Source organism: Vipera berus (genome assembly GCF_964194415.1).
Source record: "Vipera berus genome assembly, contig: HAP1_SCAFFOLD_377, whole genome shotgun sequence".
In the NCBI taxonomy this organism is placed as follows: Eukaryota; Metazoa; Chordata; class Lepidosauria; order Squamata; family Viperidae; genus Vipera; species Vipera berus.
In genome coordinates this window covers 1,117-28,742 of record NW_027673400.1, presented here as the reverse complement: position 1 = coordinate 28,742, position 27,626 = coordinate 1,117, and the positions used below count along the sequence as shown (strand labels likewise).

The window sequence follows — 27,626 nt, the reverse complement described above, 5'->3', positions numbered from 1 at the left end:
TTTTTTTCTTTTTTTAAACTTCTCGGCGTGCCGAGAGGGTCCTGATCCCCGCGCTTGCCTTCGCCCCTTCCCCCCCCCTTGCAGGCGATGCAAAAATCCGGCCGGCCTCTGAAGTCCTTGAAGCAGCGTCTGAAGGGGAAGGAAGGCCGAGTCCGGGGGAACCTAATGGGCAAGCGAGTGGACTTCTCCGCCCGGACGGTCATCACCCCGGACCCCAACCTCTCCATCGACCAGGTGGGCGTGCCCCGCTCCATCGCCGCCAACATGACCTTTGCGGAGATCGTGGCGCCTTTCAACATTGACAGGTGAGGGCCGAGTCTCAAGGCCGGGGATGCCCCCCCAAGACACACACAAACACACACACACACACACACACACACACACAGAGCGGCTCTTGCTGGTCTTGGCTGTCTCTTTGACCGTCTAATTAGAATTAGACAGAAAGAGAGAGACAGACAGACAGACAGACAGAGGATGGATAGATGAAACAGAGAGAGAGATGTATATATACTTACATACATATATAGATATATACACATATACATATAGATACATAGATATAGATACGTAGATGTAGATGTAGAGATAGATAGATGAGAGATGGATGAGAGATAGCATTAGATGTTAGGTAGGTAGATGGATAGGCAGATAGATAAATAGAGATTGAATTAGAATTAGACGGACAAAAACAGACAGGATGGATAGATCTCACACACACACACACACACACACACACACACAGATAGCATTAGATATTAGGTAGGTAGATGGATAGGCAGATAGATAAATAGGTACAGATTGAATTAGAATTAGATGGACAAAAACAGACAGAGGATGGATAGATCACACACACACACACACACAGCATTAGATGTTAGGTAGGTAGATGGATAGGCAGATAGATAAATAGGTAGAGATTGAATTAGAATTAGACGGGCAAAAACAGACAGATGATGGATAGATCACACACAGAGAGAGAGATAGCATTAGATGTTAGGTACATGGATAGGCAGATAAATAGGTAGAGATTGAATTAGAATTAGACGACAGACAGGATGGATAAATGAGACAGATATGAAGAAAGATGAGAGAGATACAGCATTAGATGTTAGGTAGATGGATAGGCAGACAGGTAAGTAGAGATTGAAAGAATTAGACGGCAGATGATGGATACATGAGACAGAGAGAGTATTAGGTAGGTAGATGGATAGGTGGATAGGCAGATGAATAGGTAGGTAGAGCTTGAATTAGAATTAGATGACAAAGACATGATGGATAGATGAGACAGATATAAAGATAGATATAAGATAGATATATAAAAGATAGATAGATAGATAGATAGATAGATAGATAGATAGATAGATAGATAGATAGATGATAGATAGATAGATAGACGGATAGATATAGATAGATAGATAGATAGATAGATAGATAGATAGATAGATAGATAGATAGATAGATAGATAGATAGATAAAATGTCTTTGGATTCTCAGCAAAATATCCCATGTGATACGAAGATGCCCCCCCCTTTAACAAACACCCCCCTCCCCCCAGGCTGCAGGAGCTGGTGAGCCGAGGGAACAGTCAGTATCCCGGAGCCAAGTACATCATCCGGCACAATGGGGACAGGATTGATCTCCGCTTCCACCCCAAGTCCAGCGATCTCCACTTGCAGATCGGGTACAAGGTTCGTCCTGCTGGGAAAATGGGGGGGGGAACGGGACTGGTCCCAGTGGGGCAGAGGGGGGGTGTCCCTAACTCCCAGGTCCTTTGGGGTGAACCGAGGTAACGGCGCCCAAGGAAACGGGAGGGACGGATCTTAAACTCTGCTTAGGCAGCGCGGGATTGTACAAAAGGCTACAGGTAGTCCTCGGTTTAATGACCGAGTTTCTGTTTGCTAAACAAGCCAAAGGGAGTCGCGCTCCTGTTTTACGACCTTCCTTTTTTTTTTGCCAAGGCGGTTAAGCGAATCGCCGCGGTGAACGACGCAGTCGTTAAGCAGATCCAGCTTGCCCCGTTGACTCTGCTTATGGGAAGCTACCTGGGGAGGTCATGAGTGGGGATCATGCAGCCTGGCCCCCCCACCCCCCACCCTCCTGGGACGCTGCAACCGATGTGTGAATACATGCCGGTTGTGCCAAAGCACCTAAATTTGGATCCCACGACCGTAGTAGGGATGCCGTGTCGGTCATAAGTATGGGGGACCGGTCATAAGTCGCTTCTTGTAACTTTGAACAGTTACTAACCGAACGGTCGTAAGCCGAGGACTACGTGTACGCACCCTTTTTAAAGAAGGACAAAAAAAACAAACCCACAACGTTCTGCAAACCTTGGCAAATGGTTAAGTTTGTCTTGTCCTTTCGCTTCCTTTGGCCGATCAAGCACAGCGTTGGGGTGGGTTTTATTTTATTTTATTATTTTTTTGGTGGTGTGTGTGTGGGGGGGTCCTTTGCCCTGCATTTGCCCTGTGGATTTCTCTCTCCCTCCGTCTTTCCGGCTCAACCGCTGAGCTTCCTTCCCAGGTGGAGCGACACATGTGCGACGGGGACATCGTCATTTTTAACCGGCAACCCACACTGCACAAAATGTCCATGATGGGCCACCGAGTCCGTATCCTGCCCTGGTCCACATTCCGGCTGAATCTCAGGTTGGCCTTGTGAACCGCTCCGCTTCCTTCCCTTCTCAGCCGTTTTCAGAGGAGAATCTTATTTATTTGCGTTTATGCACCTCTTTGTGTCCCACCATTGTTCTTACGATGACTCCAGGTAGCAGAGAGGGAGGGAGGGAGGGAGGGAGGGAGGGAGGCAGGGAGAGAGAGGTTTTTGTGCCTAAGGCAGGACTAGAACTCGCTGCCTCCTGGTGATGGGGCCCAAAGTCAACCAGCTAGTTTTCGTGCCTATTTGGAGGCAGATGATAGATAGATAGATAGATAGATAGGTAGGTAGGTAGGTAGGTAGGTAGGTAGGTAGATAGATAGATAGATAGATAGATAGATAGATAGATAGATAGATAGATAAAAGAAAGACAAAGAAAAAGAAAGAAGGAAGGGAAGAAAGAAAGAGAAAAAGAAAGAAAAAGAAACGAAGTCTTATTTTCAGGGATACACGGTATTGTTTGATTGTCTGAATTGGCATTTCCTGGAGTGGAGTAAAGTTTACTACAGAAAACTCCCACCAAGGGGAAATCTCTGTATAGAAACTGGGCAAAAACCCTAATCCCCCATTTAGCCCTGATAATGCTACCTAGTCGGGTCGTGAAACGTCTGCAAGGAAACCGCCCAGCTCAGAGAGCACCAAGGACCCCACAGTCAGTCCTTCCTTCCTTCCTTTCTTTCTTTCTTTCTTTCTTTCTTTCTTTCTTTCTTTCTTTCTTTCTTTCTTTCTTTCTTTCCTTCCTTCCTTCCTTCCTTCCTTCCTTCCTTCCTTCCTTCCCTGACGATGTCCCCTAGTTGGGTCATGAAACATCTGCAAGGAAACCACCCAGCTCAGAGAGCACCAAGGACCCCACAGTCAGTCAGTCTCTTTCTTTCTTTCTTTCTTTCTTTCCTTCCTTCCTTCCTTCCTTCCTTCCTTCCTTCCTTCCTTCCTTCCTTCTTTCTTTCTTTCTTTCTTTCTTTCTTTCTTTCTTTCTTTCTTTCTTTCTTTCTTTCTTTCTTTCTTTCTTTCTTTCTTTCCTTCCTTCCTTCCTTCCTTCCTTCCTTCCTTCCTTCCTTCCTTCCTTCCTTCCTTCCTTCCTTCACAATGTCCCCTAGTTGGGTCATGAAACATCTGCAAGGAAACCGCCCAGCTCGGAGAGCACCCGGGACCTCCGAGTTCAGTGTTAAGACGCAGCACCGCTTGGGCCGTGTGTCTTTTTGCAAGGATCGACCGGGATGGGAGTCATAACCTTTCACCTCCGCGTTGTGCAAGGCCACCTTGTCACCCCCAGACCCTTCCTCCAGAGCTGGCTCCCATCCGGCTTGGCTCTCCTCCTCCCGCGGCCTCGTCTTTGCAAACGGGCCAAACCCCTGGCTTCCCCCTATCCTGACGGACGCTCTTCTTTTGCCCCCTCAGCGTCACCACCCCCTACAACGCCGACTTTGACGGCGACGAGATGAACCTCCACCTGCCCCAGTCGCTGGAGACCCGGGCGGAGATCCAGGAGCTGGCCATGGTCCCCCGGATGATCGTCACGCCTCAGTCCAACAGGCCCGTCATGGGCATCGTGCAGGACACGCTGACGGCCGTCCGCAAGTTCACCAAGAGAGACGTCTTCTTGGAGAGGGTAAGGGTCCCTCTGTTTCCCCCCCCCCACCCGTTTCTTGAGCGAAAGGAAACCCTGGTTACTCTTTCCTCAATTTACAGACAGTCTTCGACTTACGACATAAGGCCCAGTGACTTACGGACGGGTCAGCGGAGCCCCAGATTTCGCTCGCTAAGCCAGACAGGTTGTTAAAGTAAATCTTGCCCCGTTTTGCGACCTTGCTCGCCTCCATTTTTTTTTAAAGCAAATGGCTGTAGCGATTAAGTTAAAGTTCCCTGGCGGCGAAGTGGATCCGGCTTCCCCGTTGACTTCGCCGGTCGGAAGGTTGCGAAAAGGGGAATCCCGGGACGCTGCGACCGTCGTAAAGACGAGTCGGTTGCCGAGCCTCTGAATTTTGATCCCGGGACCTGTTGTAAGAATGAAAAAAAAACCGTCCCGAGTCCCTTTTTTTCCAGTAACTTGGGACGGTCCCTAAAAAAAAAACCTTGTAAGTCGAAGACTGCCCGTGTTAAGGACTGGTGCGTTTGAACGGGAGCTGGAGCAGAGGGGGGGCAACTACGTGTTGAAAACCATTCTGTCCTGCTTCCGACAGATGAAACTCTTCAAAGGACTTTGAGGCATTGTTTTCCTTAAAGAATCTTTATTCGAGTAGCAGAGCATCGGCATGTACATAGGTGAAGCCAAAATCGGATCACATACTATCTAGCGCAGACATGTCAAACACAAGGCCCGGGGGCCAGATCCGGCCCACGAAGTGGTTTCATGTGGCCCCCGAAGCCATCCTGGAAACAGTGAGGGAATGGTCCCTGCTGCCTTGGCCCTGGCCCAGAGACCCTCCTTCTGCCAGAGACCCCCAGATCTGTCCCACTCCTGCCCAGGCCCCCATAGGCACCCTTGATGCCAATGATGTAGAGCTGGCCATGCCCACCCAGTAGGCCATACGCACTCCAGCTGCGCCCACCCAGTAGGCCGCGCCCACCCTGGCCATACCCCCCCGCCCCCCCCGAGGGCAACCGCAATGCTTATGTGGCCCTCAATAAAATTGAGTTTGACACCCCTGATCTAGCGCCATTCCCTCCTCTAATAATTAACAGTCATAAATCACATTCTCTCCCTCCAGTTCTCCAGCCCGCCGTTTCCTATCATCTCTTATTTCAATAACCTTGGTTCTCACGCTAGGTCCAGCATGGTTATGTCTAGCTAAACTCTCATGCACATTCCTCTCCCCCCCCCACCCCCAGTATCATCTAACTCCGTGGTGGTGAACCTATGGCACGTGTGCCACAGGTGGCTCGTGAAGCCCTCTCTGTGGGCACGCATGCCGTCGCCCCAGTCCTAGGCCTTCAGCTGGGTTTTATAAAACCTTTTTGCTTTAGGCCTCCGCCGCCGTGTGCCAAAAACCCAAAAAGTTTCAATCGATCAATCAGTTTCAACTTCTCGCGGGGGGGGGGAAATCTCTCAAAGTTGGAATTGATTGAACTTTTTAGTCCCGCCCAGTCTGCCGTTACCGCCGCAGCCAACGCCCACCCAATGGGCCACGCCCACCCGATGGTACGTAAGTGGGTTTTGGGTTGCAGTTTGGGCACTCGGTCTCTCAAAGGTTCGCCATCCCTGCTCGTAACTTTTTAAAGAGTAAAAACACTAGAAGGAAAATGTCTGCATCTCCATCGGTTGTCGGAGCAAGACCATCCGAGGTTAGCAGCGTTGGCGCGTTCCTTTAAGGACCGTTCAACCTTGCCGGCTCGGGAATTCTGGCCGTTGGAAGTCCCGCAGGTCGTCCAAGTTGCCCACCTCTGCCTCAGAGTTAGCGTGGAAGACAGGAGGACGTGGATTCTGACCCTGGTCTGCTTCTCCCTTCCTGCCCCTAACTCCCCCCACCCCACCCCACCCACCCCCCTTTCCTTCCCAGGGAGAAGTGATGAACCTGCTGATGTTCCTGTCCACCTGGGATGGTAAAGTGCCCCAACCGGCCATCCTCAAACCTCGTCCGCTCTGGACCGGCAAGCAGATCTTCTCCTTGATCATTCCGGGACACATCAACTGCGTCCGGACTCACAGCACCCATCCGGACGACGAAGACAGCGGCCCGTACAAGCACATCTCTCCGGGAGACACCAAGGTAGGCCCGATTGCTGGGAACCGGGGGGTGGGGGGGTGGGTGTGCACGTCTTTCCAATGGTGAAAAAAATCTACAAAAAAACCCCAACCTCTTGGAAGCGCTTGGCCCCACCAGGGTTGATGGAGGATGGCTGGAGGGTAAAATGTCTGCGGGGGATTATTCTCCGTCCTCCAAGTCAAGGTTGTCCCCGGAGTGGGGTTTTTTTTTCCAGGAGGGAACTGGATTTTCCTGTTGTTTGTTTTTTTCTTTGAAGAGGTTTTGCTTCTCATCCCAGAAGCTTCCTCAGGTTCTGACTGGATGGTGGGGGGAGAGTGGAAAGATTTATCCTCCTTGCAGACAGCTGCTCCTTTGCCTTCTTTTAGAGAGCCGTTGAGGCCACCTGGAGGTTTACCTGTGTCCTCAGACTCACCTGAGCAGTACAAATGGGTGTGGAGCTACAGGGACAGGGGCAGAAAAAACATCCTGCAGGCAGAAGGCTCCCACACCCATTTGCACCACTCAGGTGACCCAAGAGGACACAGGCAAACCCACCATTCGGTCAGAACCTGAGGAACCTTCCGGGAAGAGAAGCGAAACCTCTTCAAAGAAAAAAACGAAGAAAGTCCAGTTGCCTCCTGAAAAAGCACCTTTGGGATGGCTGGTGAACTGGTTTTTGGGGTAGCCCTGCTGGGAACGTAGCTTGGGGCGGAGGGGATGTCGCCTCAGCCCGCCATCCTGCAGCCTTTGGATGGAGGGCAAGACTTGGCTCCAAACCACTCCCAACCCCCAGGTCATTGTGGAGAACGGAGAGCTGATCATGGGCATCTTGTGCAAGAAATCCCTGGGCACCTCGGCTGGCTCCCTGGTCCACATCTCCTACCTGGAGATGGGCCACGACGTCACCCGCCTCTTCTACAGCAACATCCAGACGGTCATCAACAACTGGCTGCTGATCGAAGGTGAGGGTGGCTGGCACTTCCCCCCCACCCCCGCCCCAAGCATTTGGGGAAGCGTCCCGGGCATTCCTGGGAAAAGAGGGCTGCTGCTTTTGGCTGTGCTCACGTCACCAGGGGGGGGGTGTTAAGGGGGGCCATCTTTGTATCACATGGGATATTTTGCTGAGAATCCAAAGACATTTTATCTATCTATCTATGTATCTATGTATCATCTATCTTATCTATCTATGTATCTGTATCTTATCCCTTATTATCTATGTATCTATCGTCTATCTATGTATCTATGTTATCTATATTATATATGTACCTATATCTATTTTATTTATCTATCTATCTATCTATCTATCTATCTATCTATCTATCTATCTATCTATCTATCTATCTATCTATCTATCTATCTATCTTTAATATTTGTCTCATCTATCCATCATCTCTGTCTTTGTCGTCTAATTCTAATTCAACCTCTACCTATCTATTCATCTGCCTATCCACCTATCCATATACCTACCTACCTAATGCTCTCTCTCTATCTTTATGTCTCATGTATCCATCATCTGCCGTCTAATTCTTTCAATCTCTACTTACCTGTCTGCCTATCCGTCTACCTACCTAACTTCTAATGCTGTATATCTCTCTCATCTCTCTTTCTTTATATCTGTCTCATTTAACCATCCTGTCTGTCGTCTAATTCAATCTCTACTTACCTATTTATCTGCCTATCCATCTGCCTACCTAACATCTAATGCTATCGCTCTGTGTGTGTGTGTGTGTGTGTGTGTGTGTGTGTGTGTGTGTGATCTATCCATCATGTCTGTCTGTCTGTTTTTGTCTGTCTAATTCTAATTCAATCTCTACCTATTTATCTATCTGCCTATCCATCTACCTACCTAACATCTAATGCTATCTCCCTCTCTCTAATTGTTTCTATCTATCTATCTATCTATCTATCTATCTATCTATCTATCTATCTATCTATCTATCTATCTATCTATCTATCTATCTATCTATCTATCTATCTATCTCATCTATCTGTCTGTCTAATTCAATCTCTACCTACCTATTTATCTGCCTATCCATCTACCTACCAACCTAACATCTAATGCTATCTCTCTCTTCTCTCTCTCTCTTTATATCTATCTATCTATCTATCTATCTATCTATCTATCTATCTATCTATCTATCTATCTATCTATCTATCTATCTATCTGTCTGTCTGTCTGTCTGTCTCATCTATCCATCTGTCTGTCTGTCTAATTCAATCTCTACCTACCTATTTATCTGCCTATCCATCTACCTACCAACCTAACATCTAATGCTATCTCTCTCTCTTCTCTCTCTCTCTTTATATCTGTCTATCTATCTATCTATCTATCTATCTATCTATCTATCTATCTATCTATCTATCTGTCTGTCTGTCTGTCTGTCTGTGTCTGTCTATATCTATCTATCTATCTATCTATCTATCTATCTATCTATCTATCTATCTATCTATCTATCTATCTATCTATTTATCTATCTATCTATCTATCTAGTTGGGTCATAAAATGTACGCAAATAAACAACCCAGCTCAGGCTGTGCCAAGGACCCAACAGCGCTTAAGGGAGGCGAATGCTCGTTGGGGTGGTTGTTTTTTTCCGGCCGGCCTGCAAATGACCGCTCCTCTCCTTTCCTAGGACACACCATTGGCATTGGGGACTCCATCGCTGATGCCAAGACCTACCAGGACATCCAGAACACTATCAAGAAAGCCAAACAGGATGTGATTGAGGTAGGGGGCAAGCTGCGAAGACCCCCGGATCTGGGAGGCTGATAAGAGGTGGGTTGGATGCCGGGACCCGGGTGCCGGGTCCCCTTGCAAAGGGAAAGCTTTGTTCCTTGTGGGGGTCCTTCGTGCTCTCTCATCCGGCTGGTTTCCTTGCAGACGTTTCGTGACCCAACTAGGTAACGTCATCAATTCTGGAAGGGGGTGAGGTTTGCGGAGGGGAGGAAGAGGAGCACCGTTGGGTCCTTGGCACTGTCTGAGCTGAGTCGGTTGTTTGCAGCCATTTTAGGACCCAACTGTTGTTGTTAGTTGCGAAGTCGTGTCCGACCCATCGTGACCCCATGGACCACGTTCCTCCAGGACTTCCTGTCCTTCACCATCTTCTGGAGTCCATTTAGGCTCATGCCTCCTGCTTCAGGGACTCCATCCAGCCACCTCCTTCTCTGTCGTCCCCTTCTTCTCTTGCCCTCAGCCTTTCCCAGCATTAGGCTCTTCTCCAGTGAGTCCTTCCTTCTCATTAGGGGGACAAAGTATTTGAGTTTCAGCTTCAGGATCTGGCCATCTAAAGAGCAGTCAGGGTTGATCTCCTCTAGGACTGACCGGTTTGATCGCCTTGCAGTCCAAGGGACTCGCAGGAGTCTTCTCCAGCACCAGAGTTCAAAGGCCTCAATTCTTTGGCGCTCAGCCTTTCTTATGGTCCAGCTTTCACTGCCATACATTGCAACTGGGAAGACCATAGCCTTGACTATACGCACTTTTGTTGACAGGGTGATGTCTCTGCTTTTTAGTGTGCTGTCTAGATTTGCCATGGCTTTCCTCCACAGGAGCAAGCGTCTTTTAATTTCTTGGCTACAGTCCCCGTCTGCGGTGATCTTGGAGCCCAGGAAAATAAAATCTGTCCCTACCTCCATTTCTTCCCCATCTATTGGCCAGGAATTGAGAGGGCCGGATGCCATGATCTTGGTTTTCTTAATGTTGAGTTTCAAGCCAACTTTTGCACTCTCCTTCACCCGCAACACGAGGCTCTTTAGTTCTTCTTCACTTTCTGCCACTAGAGTGGCATCATCTGCCAAAGCCTAAAGGACCCAACTAGGGAACAGCAATGCTGGTTAACCTCACTCCCTTCTAGCGCTGATGACGCTACTTACTTGGGTCACGAAACGTCTGCGAGAAAAGCAGCCAGCTGTTGAGAGAGCACCGAGGACCCCTCAGTTCGGCCCGGAGCTACAAATGTTCCCTTCTCTTATTACTTGGGCCTTGAGACCGCAGGAAGCCGGACCCGTCTCCAAAAACCTGATGTTGCCTTTGAAAAAGTTTAAAAACCGGGATAAATTGTCCTGAGAAGTTAAAATCAGAATAGTGAGGAAATCTCCAGTAGAGAATGGCAGACTGTGCCTGGGGGAAATTTTGAGGAGGTTGAAAGGAGGGGTGGGGGACAAACCTCTCCCTCTGCGAGGGAGGGGGCTGTTTTAAAAAGAAGGAAAGAAAAGAAGGAAGGAGATACAGGGAAAGGGGAGGAATAGAGATGGGAAGGAGGGAGGGAGGAAGGGAAAGAAGAGAGAGGAGATAGATGGAAAGGGGGGGGAGGAAGGAATAAAAATAGGAAGAAGGAAGGAAGGAGGGAAAGGAAGGAATAAAGATGGGAAGAAGGAGGGAGGGGGAGGGAGGAAGGGAAAGAAAGGAATAGAGATGGGAAGGAGGGAGGGAGGAAGAGAAGGAAAGGAATAGATGGGAAGGGGAAGGAAGGGAGGAGATACATGGAAAGGGGAAGGAAGGAATAAAAATAGGAAGAAGGAAGGGGGGAGGAAGGAAGGGAAGGGAAGGAAGAGGGGAAGGCGGGCGGAAGGGAAGAGACACATGGAAAGGGGAAGGAAGGAATAAAGATGGGAAGAAGGGAGGGGGGAGGGAGGGAGGAAGGAAAAAAGGAATAGAGATGGGAAGGGAGGAAGGAAGGAAGGAGATACATGGAAAGGGGGGGAGGAAGGAATAAAGATGGGGAGGGAGGGGGGTCAGTCTTGAAAAGCCAGGCCTGTGTCCCTGGCCCGGCCTTGAACCCCCGCCCTCCCTCCCCTCCCCTTCTCCAGGTCATCGAGAAGGCCCACAACAACGAGCTGGAGCCCACGCCGGGCAACACCCTGCGCCAGACCTTTGAGAACCAGGTCAACCGCATCCTGAACGATGCCCGAGACAAGACGGGCTCCTCGGCCCAGAAGTCCCTCTCCGAATACAACAACTTCAAGTCCATGGTGGTCTCGGGGGCCAAAGGCTCCAAAATCAACATCTCCCAGGTAGGACCCACCTCGCCCCGCTCTGGGTAGCTCAGCCGCTGGAGCATCCGAGGGTCCAGGGTTCAAGTTACCTCTTCGGGCGATCCATTTCGAGAGCCAGTTGGGTCTCGTGCTTGACGCACCAGACTAGAAAGTCTGGGACAAGGAGATCTAGTCCCGCCTTAAGACATAAAAGCCGGCTGGGTGACTTTGGGCCAATCACCAGGCGATGGTGAGTTCTAGTCCCGCCTTAGGCCCGAAAGCCGGCTGGGTGACTGGGTCAATCACCAGGCGATGGTGAGTTCTAGTCCCGCCTTAGGCACGAAAGCCAGCTGGGTGACTTTGGGCCAATCACCAGGCGACAGTGAGTTCTAGTCCTGCCTTAGGCCCGAAAGCCGGCTGGGTGACTTTGGGCCAGTCACTAGGAGACAGAGAGTTCTAGTCCCGCCTTATGCCTGAAAGCCGGCTGGGTGACTTTGGGCCAATTGACGGTGAGTTCTAGTCCCACCTTAGGCCCGAAAGCCAGCTGGGTGACTTTGGGCCAGTCCCTCTCTCAGTTCAAATCACCTGACAGGACTTGTTTTGGGGAAAATAGGAAAAAGGAGCATTGGATATGTTCATCCTTATTTATAAAATATTATTATTATTATCATTATTATTATTATTATTATTATTATTATTATTATTATTATTATTATTATTATTATCATCAATTTGAGTTTTCAGTTGACTGAGTTTCATGTTTTATGAATAAAAGTTTTATATATATAATAATAATAATAATAATACTCGGAACATCTTAGATACCTGGTTGATACCTAGGATGCCGGCAGCAACCCATGTCAACCGTTAAAAGTAAAGGTAAAGTTTCCCCCGCACATGCGTGCTAGTCGTTTCCGACTCTAGGGGCCGGTGCTCATCTCCGTTTCAAAGCCGAAGAGCCAGCGCTTGTCCGAGGACGTCTCCATGGTCATGTGGCCGGCATGACTAGACGCCAAAGCACACGGAACGCTGTTACCTTCCCACCGTAGTGGTCCCTATTTTTCTACTTGCATTTTTACGTGTTTTCGAACTGCTAGGTTGGCAGAAGCTGGGACGAGTAACAGGCGCTCACTCTGTTACGCAGCGCTCGGGATTCGACCCGCCAAACTGCCGACCTTCCAATCGACAAGCTCAGCGTCCTAACCCACTGAGCCACCACCGTTAGTTCCAGTCAATTTGAGTGTTCAGTTGACTGAGGTTCACGTTTAATGAATAAAAGCTATGTAGTCATAATAATAATAATAATAATAAATATAATAAAGGCAGGATATTAAACTTGAGGCTTGGGGAGGTATGGTTCCCCAGAAATCTCACCTGACCGGGCTGTTCTCCTCCTGCCCCCCCCCCCACCCCAGGTCATCGCGGTGGTGGGGCAGCAGAACGTGGAAGGAAAACGCATCCCCTTCGGCTTCAAGCATCGCACGCTGCCCCACTTCATCAAGGACGACTACGGGCCGGAGAGCAGGGGCTTCGTGGAGAATTCCTACCTGGCCGGCCTGACCCCCACCGAGTTCTTCTTCCACGCCATGGGGGGCCGAGAAGGGCTGATCGACACGGCCGTCAAGACTGCCGAAACGGGTGAGTCGGATGTGGGTTGGGCTGGCTTCAGGTCACAAAGTGTGACGAGCAGGAAGTCTCAAATTTGGGAGCTGCCCTGGACTCTTCAACGTTTCAATATTTGGGGGTGGGTGGGTAGGTGGGTGGCCCCAAAGATGAGGGGGGGGTGTTTCCACCTATTATTCTCCAAAGCACCCGAAGGCAGCACAAGGATGGAAACTGACCAAAGAGAGAAGCGACCAATTTCCAGACAGCGTGAACGATTAACCAGCGGAACAGCTTGCCACCAGAAATTGTGGGTGCTCCATCGCTGGAGTTTTTTTTTTTTTTTAAAAAACAACCATTTGTTTGAAATTGCATAGGGTCTGCTGCTCAAGCAGGGGGCTGGACTAGAAGACCTCCAAGGTCCCTTACAACTGTGTTATTCTGTTCATTAACCAGTGGAACAGCTTGCCCCCAGAAATTGCGGGTGCTCCATCGCTGGAGTTTTTTTTAAAAAAACAAGCTTCTTTTTGAAATTCCATTGGCTCTCCTGCCCGAGCAGGGGGCTGGACTAGAAGACCTCCGAGGTCCCTTCCAACTCGCTGGTTGTGTTATGCTGAGCTCCTCCGCTTCTTAACCAGGTTACATCCAGCGCCGGCTGATCAAGTCCATGGAGTCGGTCATGGTGAAATACGATGCCACTGTCCGCAACTCCATCAACCAGGTGGTGCAGCTGCGTTACGGCGAGGATGGACTGGCCGGGGAGAGCGTCGAGTTCCAGAACCTGGCCACGCTCAAGCCTTCCAACAAAGCCTTTGAGAAGAAGTGAGTCCTCCTTCGCACTCAGCGCCCTGGCCCAGTTGGCTGGCCTTGTTGGAGGGGGGTGGGGCTCTTGGGTTGGTTTGCCATTCCAGGAAAGCTGCTCGGGATTTGTTCCTGTAAACGATCCCAGCAGATCCAGGAATCCTTTCCACTCCTACTTTCCCCCACGACAACCCTGTGAGGGAAGCCCACCCCATCTTAAAATGGCCACGATTGGGAAACCACAGTTGGGAACGGCTAAGCGGCCGTGGAGTCCCCTCAAACAACAGAATAATAGGACACAGGCAGTCCTCGGCTTACAGCAACATCACTGAAAAAAAGCCACCTGGGGCCAGTTCTCCAGACTTGCAACCTCGTGGTCAGGTGATCAAAATTCGGACGCTTGGCGACTGACTCGTACCTATGACGGTCGCAGCGTCCCGGAGGGGAGGGGGGGTCACTCGATTTTTGCCCCTTTTGGCTACCTTCCGACAAGCAAAGTTGAGGCGGAGTCCAGATCCACCCAACCTCTGCGTTGCTAACTGAAAAACGGCTGCGGGCGATTCGCTTAACGATGGCGGCAAGAGAGGTCGCAAAGTGGGCTCAAGGCTCGCTTGAGCGAACGTCTCCCTTCCGCAACGCACAATTTCGGGGGGTTCGGGTTGCGGGCTGCCTGCAACGAGAGCCAGGAAGGGACCTCAAGAGGTCGTCTAGTCCAGGGGTAGGCAACCTCGGCTCTTTTATGACTCATGGACTTCAACTCCCAGAATTCCTGAGCCAGCCAAGCTGGCTCAGGAATTCTGGGAGTTGAAGTCCATGAGTCATAAAAGAGCCGAGGTTGCCTACCCCTGGTCTAGTCCAACCCCTTCCCGAACCAGGACACCCCCCCGTCACCCCCACCCCATCCCCCTTGCCATTTGAGGCATCCTCCTCGGGCTTCCCTCTGCCCAGGTTCAAGTTCGACTACGCCAACGAGCGGGCTCTGCGCCGCACCCTGCAGGAGGAGATGGTGAAGGACATCCTGAGCAACGCCCACATCCAGAACGAGCTGGAGAGGGAGTTTGAGAAGATGAAGGAGGACCGGGAGGTGCTCAGGGTCATCTTCCCCACGGGGGACAGCAAGGTGAGGCACCTGCCCCCCACCCCTCCGGGAAACAGGGGCGCCCTCTCCCCCCCCCCGCGTGGCCCGTGATGGGCAGCCACGAGAAGAGGCGGGCTGGGTTTGGCCACGCCGTGCTCCCCATTCACACGACTTGAGGGAAAAGCCCACTCCCCCTGCCGTGTGGGGCGTCCGTTTGGAAGCGTCAGAGGAGGAGGAGGAGCATCGCGGTCCCACGGGATGCCGGGGACGGGTGTTTAATTAGAGTAACGAATAGTGGGAAAGGGGCCTCGGAGGTCCTCTAGTCCAACCCCCCCCCCCTGCTCAGGCAGGAGACCCTATCCCATTTCAGACAAATGGCTGTCCAGTCTCTTCTTAAAAACTTACACAGTGTTGGAGCATTCACCGCTTCTGGAGGCGGGTTAGATAGATAGATAGAGATAGATAATAGATATAGACAGATAGATGGGGAGATATAGCTAGATAATAGCGATAGACGTAGGGAGAGATAGATAATAATAACAATAATAATGATGATGATGATGATGATGTTGGAAGGTACCTTGGAGGTCATCTAATCCAAACCCCTACTCAGGCAGGAAACCCTATAAGTACCATTTCAGACAAAGGGCTGTCCAGTCTCTTCTTAAAGACTTACACAGTGTTGGAGAAGGGAGGGAGGAAGGGAGGGAGGAAGGAAGGAAGGAAGGAAGGAAGGAAGGAAGGAAGAAGAATAGAGTTGAAAGGGACCTTGGAGGTCATGTAGTCCAGGCCCCCTGCTCAGGTAGGAAACCCTGTACCATTTCAGACAAAGGGCTGTCCAGTCTCTTCTTAAAGACATCCAGTGATGGAGAAGGGAGGAAGGAAGGATAACAGAATAATAAGAGTTGAAAGTGACCTTGGAGGTCATCTAGTCCAACCCCCCTGCTCAGGCAGGAAACCCCGTCCCATTTCAGACAAAGGGCTGTCCAGTCTCTTCTTAAAAACCTCCAGCGTTGGAGCATTCACAGCTTCTGGAGGCAGGTAGTTCCACTGTTTAATTGTCCTCACTGTCCGGAAGTTTCTCCTTAGTTCCAGGCTGCTTCTCTCCTTGACTAGTTTCCATCCATTGCTGCTTCTCCTGCCTTCAGGCACTTTGGAGAGTAGCTTGACTCCCTCTTCTTTGGGGCAGTCCCTGAGATACTGGAATAACTGCTATCATGTCCCCCCTCGTCCTTCTCTTCGTTAAACCGGACATCCCCGATTCCAGCAACCGTTCCTTATGTGTTTTAAGCCTCCGATCCCCTGATCCTCTTTGTTGCTCTTCTCTGCCCTCTTTCCAGAGTCTCAACATCTTCTTTACATCGTGGCGATCGAAACCCGGCGCGGGATTCCCAAGTTTCGCGTTATAAAAATGACGCTAACTGGTGACTCTCTCCCTCTTGTCCCAGGTGGTCCTGCCTTGCAACCTGCTGCGCATGATCTGGAACGCCCAGAAAATTTTCCACATCAACACCCGCCTCCCCTCTGACCTGCATCCCATCAAGGTGGTGGAAGGTGAGTCGGGGGGGGGGGAGAAAGAGGGGGGTGGGCAAACCGAGGCTTCTTCCCTGGGCAGAATAGGGAGGAGTTTTGGAGCCTGGGCATCTGAGAGGACCCATCCCTGTTTTTTCTGAGCTGTGGGGATCGGGGTCTGGCCTTGCCTGCAGGTCATTCAAGTGGGGTCAGGAGCATTGATTTGTGCTTTAAATTGTAAGCCGCCCTGAATCTTCGGAGAAGGGCGGGATATAAATGGGATTAAAAAAAAACGGATCAATTCCTTCCTTTCCTCTCCTCCCAGGCGTGAAGGATCTGAGCAAGAAGCTGGTGATTGTGAACGGCGACGACCCCCTGAGCAAGCAGGCCCAAGAAAACGCCACCTTGCTCTTCAACATCCACTTGCGTTCCACGCTCTGCAGCCGTCGCATGATTGAGGAGTTCCGGCTGAGCGGGGAAGCCTTTGACTGGCTGCTGGGAGAAATCGAATCCAAGTTCAACCAGGCCATCGTGAGTGCCGACTGAGACACACCCGCACGCCCACACAAAGGAAAGTCACCTGCCCAACGAAAAGCAGGCAGGAAGATGTGAAACCGAGCCGTTTTCAGTTCCCGCGATCCTCCTCCTTTAAGTTCCGCTCGAAAGTCTTTAAAACTTCTCCCTTTGCACCTTCCGGTTTCCATCTTGAGCAGCTGTGGAAATTGGGGAGGGAGGGGGGCAGAGTTTCCCTTCGGAGGGGGGGGGGCGTTCAGCCTAGCCAAGGAGTGGCCCTCTGGGACCACTAAAACGGCCCAGAATTCCTTGCTGCTGCAGCTCGGTTTTTCGCGATGGGAAGTAAACACATGCCTGATCGTTTTCGGGTGGAAAATTTTGCCCTGGCTTTAATAGGGGTCAGAAGATGGCCGGAATCTCCTTGGGACGGGCCCAAGATTCATAATTTTCTTCTTGGCTTCGGCTCCCTTTCCTGTAACACAATCCGCAAGGGGTTAGGAAGCTTCTCCGTTTTTCAGTCACTCCGTTCCTCCAAGGTGGCCTGATGTGGGTTTGAAGCAAGCCACGTTGGGAAAACATTATCTGCAGCTTGAACAGCCTTTCCCTTAACTCAGGCGACCTTCAGATGGGTGGACCTCAACTCCCAGAGGTCTATCTGATGGCTGTGCTGCTTGGGGATTTTGGGAACTGAAGTCCACCTTTGGGATGGATGCCCAGAGAAGCAGATGACTGATAATAGCCTCTGGTGGGAAGTTAGTTGTTTATCAAACATACAGGAGGTCCTCAACGACCCGTCGTTCAGTGACTTTTTGAAGTCACGGCCTATCTGAAAAGAGGGGAGTTACAACAGCTCCCGTTGGCTCCCCCGTCACGTGACTACACGGCCCTGTCGTGATGCCGTGTGACTTGTTTTACAACGGTTTCATTGAAAACCGTAGCCACAGCAAGTTATTTGTTTGCTTAACAGCCGCTGCAAGAAGGATCATAAAATCGGGTTGGTCGCACGACCAATTCCGTGCGCAAACGGGCAGGCTCCGCAACTCGAGGACTTCCTGCGGGAATACAAGCTCCCATTTTCCAAACTTAACGAGCCGTCGCACTCGGCCTCAAATCCAGGAAATATTCCCAGCTCTCCTTTTTCCACAGGCTCACCCTGGTGAGATGGTGGGGGCCTTGGCCGCCCAGTCCCTGGGAGAACCTGCTACCCAGATGACCCTCAACACTTTCCACTACGCTGGGGTCTCGGCCAAAAACGTGACCCTGGGGGTGCCTCGGCTGAAGGAACTGATCAACATTTCCAAAAAGCCCAAGACTCCTTCTCTGACGGTCTTCCTTCTGGGACAGTCCGCTCGTGATGCTGAGAGGGCCAAGGTGAGGAGGAGAAGAGGGGGTGGTGGTAAAGTTGGCCTTGGCTGTGGAGTATGAGGGCATCTCAGAAGGTTCCTGCCCTCCCATGCTGGAGGTCTTTCTCCTAACTCAGGGTGGAGGTGGTAGGTTGTGCCCCCGACATTTTCTCCCTCCATCTCTTGAGGGCCAACTGCAGATGGGTGGGCAAACCCTAGAGGTAGACCCCTCCGCAAGGAAGTAGCTTCCAGTGTTGATGCGTCTTCCCGTTTCTCCATCCCAGGATATCCTCTGCCGCTTGGAGCACACCACCCTTCGCAAGGTGACGGCCAACACGGCCATCTACTACGACCCCAACCCGCAGAACACTGTGGTGGCCGAGGACCAGGAGTGGGTGAACGTCTACTACGAGATGCCCGACTTTGACGTCACCCGCATCTCCCCTTGGCTGCTGAGGGTGGAGCTGGACCGCAAGCACATGACGGACCGCAAGCTCACCATGGAGCAGATCGCCGAGAAGATCAATGCCGGTGAGTCAGGGATTGACGGCCGGAGCTCGCTCTGTCCTTTGCCCGTGTCCACCGGTAGCCCATTGGATAACCTTTCTTCTTCTTCTTCTTGTTCCGCAGGCTTTGGGGATGACCTCAACTGCATCTTCAACGATGATAATGCTGAGAAGCTGGTGCTGCGCATTCGTATCATGAACAGTGATGAGAACAAGATGCAAGAGGTGGGGAAAGCAATCACTCTTACCATTAAACCTCTGGGGATTGGAGTTGATGGGAAACGGGTACGATGGCCAGGGTCTTGTTCAACTGAAGGAAGCAGATACCCTTGGGTATCTTGAGAGTAGCTTTGGCCAGCTCATGCATTTCTGACAGGGTTCGTGGTCTGTGACCTCTGGGCCAGGGTGGGGCAGGTGGACTTGAGTCAAATACAGCCATGGTTCCACCAACCAACCAATGAGGGTTGAGTCCATGGTTGTGCCAGCAATCCTATGTAGTCTGGTACCAGGTTTCCAGGAATTTTGGTCCTTAGCTTGGTCTAGGATACTCACAGTTGAAACTATAGTGGACTCTACCCATGCATTGTGAGAGTGTCTTCATTGTGTCTTCCAACTGGTATTCATGGATGTGCTTTGCTAGTCTTCTGCCTGTTTGTCCTACAGAGTGGCTGTCACAGTCCTTGCATTGCATGCTGTAGTTTTTATTCTCTCTCTTGAATGGTGTGTAAACGTGGTTTATCTCTATGTGCCTGTTGATGGCTAATTTGTCTGAGTTCCAGGAATTCCCTAGCGTGTTTGGACTTGGCTCGGTCTAGGATACTGTCAGTTACCCAATTGAAACTATGGTCAAGTCTGCCCATGTGCTAATTGGTGTTCATGGATGCGGTCTGCTAGTCTTCTGCCTGTTTATCCTACATAGTGGTTGTCATTGCGCTTACACCAGGAGTCTGCAACCTTGGCAACTTAAAGACATGTGGACTTCAACTCCCAGAATTCTGGGAGTTCATGTCCACAAGTCACAAAGTTGTCAAGGTTGGAGACCCCTGCCTTATACTGTATGTGGTACATGAGAGATCTTTCTTCTCTGGTGGCTTAGGAGGAAGAGGTGGTGGACAAGATGGACGATGACGTTTTCCTGCGCTGCATCGAATCCAACATGCTGACGGACATGACCCTTCAAGGCATTGAGCAGATCAGCAAGGTGAGGCCAGGAGGCCTGTCCTTACAGCTCCTAACCCTCCCGAAAAATGTCCTTATCTTTCCCCCGTCCCACCCGGGTTACTGACGTTGTTAATTCACCAGCCTGCTCCTCCTCCTCCTTCCTCAGGTGTACATGCACCTGCCCCAGACCGACAACAAGAAGAAAATCATCATCACTGAAGATGGCGAGTTCAAAGCCCTCCAGGAATGGATCCTGGAAACCGATGGCGTGAGCCTCATGCGCGTGCTGAGTGAGAAAGACGTGGACCCCGTGCGCACCACCTCTAACGATATCGTGGAGATTTTCACGGTGAGCCCCGAAGCGGCGTGGCGTTTCCTTGGGGTTGGGATAAAGAAGGTCCTGGAGCGTGCCAGGCGGCAACCTGGAGAATCCATCTTCCTCCGTTACAGGTGCTGGGAATTGAGGCGGTGAGGAAGGCCCTTGAACGGGAGCTGTACCACGTCATCTCCTTCGACGGCTCCTACGTCAACTATCGCCACTTGGCCCTGCTCTGCGACACCATGACCTGTCGCGGGCACTTGATGGCCATCACGCGGCACGGCGTCAACCGCCAGGACACGGGCCCGCTCATGAAGTGCTCCTTCGAAGAGACAGTGAGTTTGTGTAGGGCGCGAACGACCAGGCCCTCCTGTGTAGAGCTCAAGCAATCCACTTTATTGTTTTAAGCCCCTAATACAAGAATCTTCCCAGCGTTGCCGCTTCTGCCTGGGAAGACCAGATAAGGTTCTAAAGCAGGGATGTCAAACTCAGGGCCTACAAGCAGACTAGTAGGAGTAGATGTTGAGTGTGTAGCAGGGGGGGGGGATAGTTGAAGCGGTGGCAGCCCCAGAGGGGCCTGGAACAGAGTCAACTGGGGCTGCCAGGGCTTGGTGGAGACCCCAGAATTGGCACACGCAGTTGAATAGGCCCAGCCGGGGCAGCGGTTGAACTTATGGGGGAGCAGAGGAGAGGATATTATAGGAACGGTTTTGGCGGGAAAGGGAGAAGGCAATAGGGAGGAGAAGAGAGAGACTTCTGTGGGGCAGGCCTGAGGGAGACAAGGGGGCACGAAAGGACAGGCTTCTGTGGGGCAGGCCTGAAGGAGAAAAGAGGAGAATAGGGAGAGGCTTCTATGGGGCAGGGCAGGCCTGAGGGAGAAAAAAGAATAGGAAGGCTTCTGTGGGGCAGGGCAGGGCAGGCCTGGGGCAGAAAAGAGCAAGAGAATAGGAAGGCTTCTGTGGGGCAGGGCAGGCTGAGGGAGAAAAGGGGAGAATAACAGGCTTCTGTGGGGCAGGCCAGGCTGAGGGAGAAAGGGGGAGGAGAATAGGGAGAGGCTTCTGTGGGGCCAGGCAGGCCTGAGGGAGAGAAGGAGGCAGGAAAGGACAGGCTTCTGTGGGGCAGGCCTGGGGTAGCAAAGAGGAAGAGAAGGGGAGAATAACAGAGGCTTCTGTGGGGCAGGGCAGGCCTCATGAAGAAAAGAGAATAGGAAGGCTTCTGTGGGGCAGGGCAGGCCTGATGGAGAAAAGAGGAGAATAGGGAGAGGCTTCTGTGGGGCAGGGCAGGCCTGAGGGAGAAAAAAGAATAGGAAGGCTTCTGTGGGGCAGGGCAGGCTGAGGGAGAAAGGGGGATGAGAACAGGGAGAGGCTCCTGTGGGGCAGGGCAGGCCTCATGAAGAAAAGAGAATAGGAAGGCTTCTGTGGGGCAGGCCTGAAGGAGAAAAGAGAATAGGAAGGCTTCTGTGGGGCAGGGCAGGCCTGAGGGAGAAAAAAGAATAGGAAGGCTTCTGTGGGGCAGGCCAGGCTGAGGGAGAAAGGGGAAGGAGAACAGGGAGAGGCTTCTGTGGGGCAGGGCAGGCCTGTGGGAGAAAAGGGGAGAATAACAGGCTTCTGTGGGGCAGGGCAGGCCTGTGGGAGAAAAGGGGAGAATAACAGGCTTCTGTGGGGCAGGGCAGGCCTCATGAAGAAAAGAGAATAGGAAGGCTTCTGTGGGGCAGGCCAGGCTGAGGGAGAAAGGGGGAGGAGAATAGGGAGAGGCTTCTGTGGGGCAGGCCTGGGGTAGCAAAGAGGAAGAGAATAGGAAGGCTTCTGTGGGGCAGGCCCTCTTGTTTCAACGTAGTGAGTCCAGGCTAATTCCTCGCTTGACACCCCCCCTCTTTCCAACTGGGACCGTTGCCCCCCTCCCAAAATGTCTGGGGCTTGGGACCAAGAGCTGTGCTCTGTGCTGGTCCTCTGGCCCCTGTGCCACCCATGGGGCTGCTCCTGCCTCCTCCAGGTCGACGTCTTGATGGAGGCGGCCGCCCACGGCGAGAGCGACCCCATGAAAGGGGTCTCGGAAAACATCATGCTGGGCCAGCTGGCGCCGGCCGGCACCGGTTGCTTCGACCTGCTGTTGGATGCAGAAAAGTGCAAATTCGGCATGGAGATCCCCACCAACATCACCGGGCTGGGCGTCGGGGGCCGTAAGTCCTGGCTGCCTCTCTTGGGGGAGCAGGGGGTGGTGGTCCGGAGAAGGGGACCCAATTTTGCGATCTTTTTTGCCACCGTCATTAAGCAAGCAATGGTTGTTAAGTGAATCATACGGTCGTTTAAGTGCATCTGGCTTCCCCCGTTGATGCTGCTTGTTGGAAGCCGACTGGGAAGGCTGCAAGTGAGGATCACGTGAATACGTGCCGGTCGCCAGGCACCTCAGTCCCGACCACGTCTCTGTGGTCATAAGTGCGAGGACCGGTCATAAATCACTATTTGCTGCTTTTGAAACTTTGAACGGCCACTAAACGAAAGGTGGCGCGTCACAGATGAGCTGTACAGGCAGTCCTCCGCTCACCCCGACCACAAAGGAGCCCGGAACATCTGTCGTTAAATGAGGCGTTTGTTAAATGAGTTTTACGACCTCTCTCGCCACGGTTGTGAAGCGAACCTCTGCATTTGCTAAGTTAGTCGCGTGGCTGTTAAGCGAATCCTGCTTCCCTGTTGACTTTGCTTGTCGGAAAGTGACGTGACCCCAGGGACGCTGCAGCCATCACAAAGGCGAATCCGGCATCCGAATTTGGATCGCTTGACTGCGGGGAGGCTGCAGCGGGTGTTTTAAGTGTGAAAAACGGTCCTTGGTCCCTTTTTTCAGTGCCACGTGACTTTGAACAGTCGCTAAATGAACCGTTGTAAGACAAGGACTGCCTGCAATCTGTTCATCAGCATCAAATTTGACCCACCTGGAGGGCCCTGGGTTGGGGAAGGCCTTGCTCATTCTCCAGCCCCAGACAGCTTGTCATTTAACATTCGGGGACGCCTTCCACATCTGGGGCCAGCCGGGTGCACCTTTCGCATCCGGCATCTCCGCCGCTCCAGCCTCTTCCTCGGGGGCACCGGTCCCGCTCACTCTTTCCTTCCCTTACAGCTACTGGCATGTTCTTCGGCTCTGCGCCCAGCCCCATGGGTGGGGTGTCCCCTGCCACGACCCCGTGGAACCAAGGTGCCACGCCAGCCTACGGCGCCTGGTCGCCCAGCGTGGGTAAGTATCGAAAAAGCGCTCTTTCCCAGTTTATGACGAAGTGGGTTACCTCGATGGTGGTTTGTACGGACGGGCTGATTTTCGTCGATTTAGGTGGGGGCGTCGATGGGTCCCACGGAGATCACGAACCCCGACAGCTTTTTTTTATTACGGAAATACGCCTGTGGCAGGATCTGTGGGGCGGCAGGAAAAAAACAACAACTCAGATTCTGTCATAAAAATGGGTTCGGTGAACTTTGCACCCCGAGCTCTTTCCCCGTTTTTCAAAATCTTGGCTTCGTAATCGGAGAATCCCATTGTGGGGGTGTGTTGAAGCTCGAGAGCCCTTAATCTAAAGTGCACTTCAAATATGCACGCTCCCCCCCCTCCAGCCCCCCCCCTGGGTGGGTCGGCCCTTGCGGGCTTCCCGGCTGCCAACACCAGCGGTTAAAGAGTTTGTAGGATGCTCAGAGCGAGCGGAGAAGAAGAACGCAGGCGGTCTCCGTTAAATTTATTTCCAATTAAGGGCTCCTGGGTTTAATGCAGCCTCTGCTCCCAGCCCTGCAGGGTGGGGAAGTGGAGGGGAGGGAGGGAGGAAGGAAGGAAGGAAGGAAGGAAGGAAGGAAGATGGAAAGGGAGGGAGGGAGGGAGGAAGGAGAGATGGGAAGGAAGGAGAAGGGAAGGGATGAAAGGAAGGAGAAAGGGAGGGGGGAAGGAAGAAAGGAAAGAGATGGGTAGGGAAGGAAGGAGACGGGAAGGAAGGAGAAGGGAGGGATGAAAGGAAGGAGAAATGAAGAAAGGGAGGGGGGCGCTGGTTTCTCTCTCAACTGCAATTCTCCCTTCCTCCTCTTTTTAGGGAGCGGAATGACCCCTGGGGCCGCCAGTTTTTCCCCCAGCGCAGCTTCCGATGCCAGCGGTTACAGCCCCGGGTATTCCCCCGCCTGGTCGCCCACCCCAGGCTCCCCCGGCTCTCCAGGGCCTTCCAGCCCCTACATTCCCTCTCCAGGTAGGTGGCTACCCCAGTCCTGCAGGCCCTCCCGTTGTTCTCGGAGGGTGGAATCCTGGATTAACCCTCGGTTTCCTTCTGCCTTTCCAGGCGGTGCGATGTCTCCCAGCTACTCCCCAACCTCTCCCGCCTACGAGCCCCGCTCGCCTGGGGTGTACACCCCGCAAAGCCCCAGCTACAGCCCCACCTCCCCATCCTACAGCCCCACCTCTCCTTCCTACTCTCCCACAAGCCCAAATTACAGCCCGACCAGCCCCAGCTACAGCCCCACCTCCCCGAGTTACTCTCCGACCAGCCCCAGCTATAGCCCGACGTCGCCCAGCTACAGCCCGACCAGCCCCAGCTACAGCCCAACTTCACCTAGTTATTCTCCAACCAGTCCCAGCTACAGCCCGACGTCGCCCAGCTACAGCCCGACGTCACCCAGCTACAGCCCGACGTCACCCAGCTACAGCCCGACGTCACCCAGCTACAGCCCGACTAGCCCTAGTTACAGCCCGACGTCGCCCAGCTACAGCCCCACCAGCCCTAGTTACAGCCCGACGTCGCCCAGCTACAGCCCCACCAGCCCTAATTACAGCCCAACCTCTCCAAACTACACCCCAACCTCTCCCAGCTACAGCCCGACTTCGCCCAGCTACAGCCCGACCTCTCCTAATTACACCCCGACCTCTCCGAACTACAGCCCGACATCTCCCAGTTACTCCCCTACCAGCCCTTCCTACAGCCCCACCTCGCCCAGCTACTCCCCCTCCAGCCCCCGCTACACCCCGCAGTCACCCACTTACACGCCTTCCTCGCCCAGCTACAGCCCCAGCTCTCCCAGCTACAGCCCAACCAGCCCCAAGTACACCCCAACTAGCCCGTCTTACAGCCCCAGCTCTCCGGAATACACCCCGACCAGCCCCAAGTACAGCCCAACCAGCCCCAAGTACAGCCCGACGTCGCCCACCTACAGCCCGACCACCCCGAAATACAGCCCGACCAGCCCCACCTACTCGCCGACGTCGCCAGTGTACACCCCGACGTCGCCGAAATACAGCCCGACCTCGCCCACCTACTCGCCCACCTCCCCCAAGTACAGCCCCACCTCCCCGACTTACTCGCCCACCTCCCCCAAGGGCTCCACCTACTCCCCGACCTCCCCCGGCTACAGCCCCACCTCGCCGACCTACAGCCTCACCAGCCCGGCCATCAGCCCAGACGACAGCGACGAAGAAAACTGAAGGAAGAGCGCCTGTTCGGGCGGAGAAAAGTTGGGGTGTGACGGCGGGGTGACAACAATCTGTTGAGAAGTCTGGACATTTGGGGTGGGGGGGTGGGGGCTGACCTGCCCGGTTGCCAAAGGAAAACCCCAAGATTTTTAGAGGGGGGGTCTCACTTCAGCACCTCCCCCCTCTCCGTGACCCCGATTCTTCCTTTCGACTGTTCTTTTTCACCTTTCAGGAAACAAAAAAAACAAAACAGCCAACCTTGTAAAACGATGGCGTAGATTTCCTAATGAACCCACAAAACCTGATGGGATAACTGGGGGGGGTGTTTACCCCAATTCCTACTGACCCCCTGGTATTGAGTACCCCCCCCTTTTTTTTCCCCTATGGTCCAGCTGGACCCTCCACGGTGGGTTCTCGGTGTATCGTTGGGGTTTATTTCTGTTGAAACGTTTTCTTGACTTTGGTGCATTGTGTTTTCACTTTGACTGGGGTGGGGTGGGGGTCTTTCCAGCACCCCAAAATTCTCACCCCGACCTAGTTTTTAAATTGAATCTTTTTTTTCGGGGAGGGGGGGAACGGAGCCTGGTTGCGGCTGAGTTTTCTTTTTGAGTCCTGCATAGCATGTTTAAAAATAATAATAATAATAATATTCTCCCCCCTCCCTCCCGGTTCTGCTTCTTTCCTGCTAGCGGGGTGGGGGTGGGGGAAGAGAGTGGGGGTCTGGGTGGGGAGGGGGCCAAGAGGCTTCGATGTGAGGGCAGTAGTTAAAGCTTCCCCCAGCAACGGAGGAAGGAAAGGAGCGAAACAAGGCAGTCGAAGTGACGTTCTTTTGTTCGTTGAGTGTTTTTTGAGATTCTTGCTTTTTTTCTCTCTCTCTCTGCGAAATTTCTGTAACTTTCTGGACAAAAAAAAAGAATAAAAGCTTTTTTAATAAGGGTGAGTGTCCATTCCGAAGTTTTAAATTGTGCAAATGGGGGGGTGCTTCTATTTTAGAATACAGGGCGTCCTCAGCTTACGACTAGTCGCTGTTTGAAGTTACGACCGATTTCAAAAAGGAGACATCTTAAAACAGGTGGGGAACTCAGGCCCTTTTAGGACTTGTGGACTTCAACTCCCAGAATTCCTCAGCCAGCCTGAGAGAACTATGACCTTTTCATGACTTGTGGGCTTCAACTCCCAGAATTCCTCAGGCAGCGTGAGGAAACTGACCGTTTTCTCACTTATGGACTTCAACTCCCAGAATTCCTCAGCCAGCCTGAGAGAACTATGACCTTTTCATGACTTGTGGACTTCAACTCCCAGAATTCCTCAGCCAGCATGAAGGAACTGACCCTTTGATGACTTGTGGACTTCAACTCCCAGAATTCCTCGGCCGCATGAGGGAACTATGACCCTTTGAGGACTTGTGGACGGAGTTGAAGTCCACAAGTCCTCAAAGGGTCATAGTTCCCTCACGCGGCCGAGGAATTCTGGGAGTTGAAGTCCACAAGTCATCAAAGGGTCAGTTCCTTCACGCTGACTGAGGAATTCTGGGAGTTGAAGTCCACAAGTCATAAAAGGGCCAGCATTCCCCACCCAAAGTTGCCATGGGGGAGGAACCTAACCATATTCATTTCCCATTTTGCTCAGTTTTCATAGTTTCTGTGGTCGGTTTCACTTTGTGTGTGTGTGTGTCATCGTAAAATTGAGGCCGCAAGGCTACCGGGATCATTAAGACAGGGTGCAAATCAGGCTGCCTCGGAACACCAATACTGGAAAAATTCATTGTTAAGCAGGGCGGTCATTAACGGAGGTATCACATGACCTTTACAACTTTTTTTGCCACGGTCGTTAAGCAAGACATCATGTAACCCTGACCTGCCACCTCCTTACTGACTTTGTTCATTGGGGAAGTTGGCTGGGTTGCAAATAGTCACCATGTGGTCCCGGGACGACACCGCAACCATCATCCATACTTTTGGGTTGCTGAAAGCACCCAAATTGCAACCCACCGGAAAGCTGTGGTGGTCATAAGGGCGAGGACCTGTCGCAAGTCATATTTTTCAGTGTTACTGT

General features: G+C 52.2%; 1 protein-coding gene across 1 annotated transcript; it reads left to right on the top strand.

Moving 5' to 3' along the window:
- Nucleotides 1-26,507, top strand: LOC308679389 (DNA-directed RNA polymerase II subunit RPB1-like). The gene is made up of 23 exons (XM_081347003.1): nt 1-305; nt 1,556-1,688; nt 2,524-2,648; nt 4,054-4,264; nt 6,153-6,362; nt 7,132-7,300; nt 8,972-9,066; nt 11,145-11,348; nt 12,725-12,947; nt 13,550-13,733; nt 14,661-14,832; nt 16,239-16,344; nt 16,628-16,833; nt 17,962-18,186; nt 18,443-18,689; nt 18,789-18,889; nt 19,761-19,865; nt 19,992-20,174; nt 20,276-20,479; nt 22,137-22,323; nt 23,259-23,372; nt 24,208-24,357; nt 24,448-26,507. Exons 1-23 carry the CDS (start codon nt 88-90, stop codon nt 25,581-25,583), a joined length of 4,908 nt encoding a protein of 1,635 aa, XP_081203129.1. The 5' UTR covers nt 1-87; the 3' UTR covers nt 25,584-26,507.
- The last annotated feature ends 1,119 nt before the right edge of the window (nt 26,508-27,626 follow it).

Coding starts and splice junctions, on each gene's coding strand:
- LOC308679389 (XM_081347003.1), top strand. CDS start 88: ATGCAAAAATCCGGCCGGCCTCTGAAGTCCTTGAAGCAGCGTCTGAAG. Junction 6,363..7,131: donor TCTCTCCGGGAGACACCAAG/GTAGGCCCGATT, acceptor CCCAACCCCCAG/GTCATTGTGGAGAACGGAGA. Junction 12,948..13,549: donor CGTCAAGACTGCCGAAACGG/GTGAGTCGGATG, acceptor CTTCTTAACCAG/GTTACATCCAGCGCCGGCTG.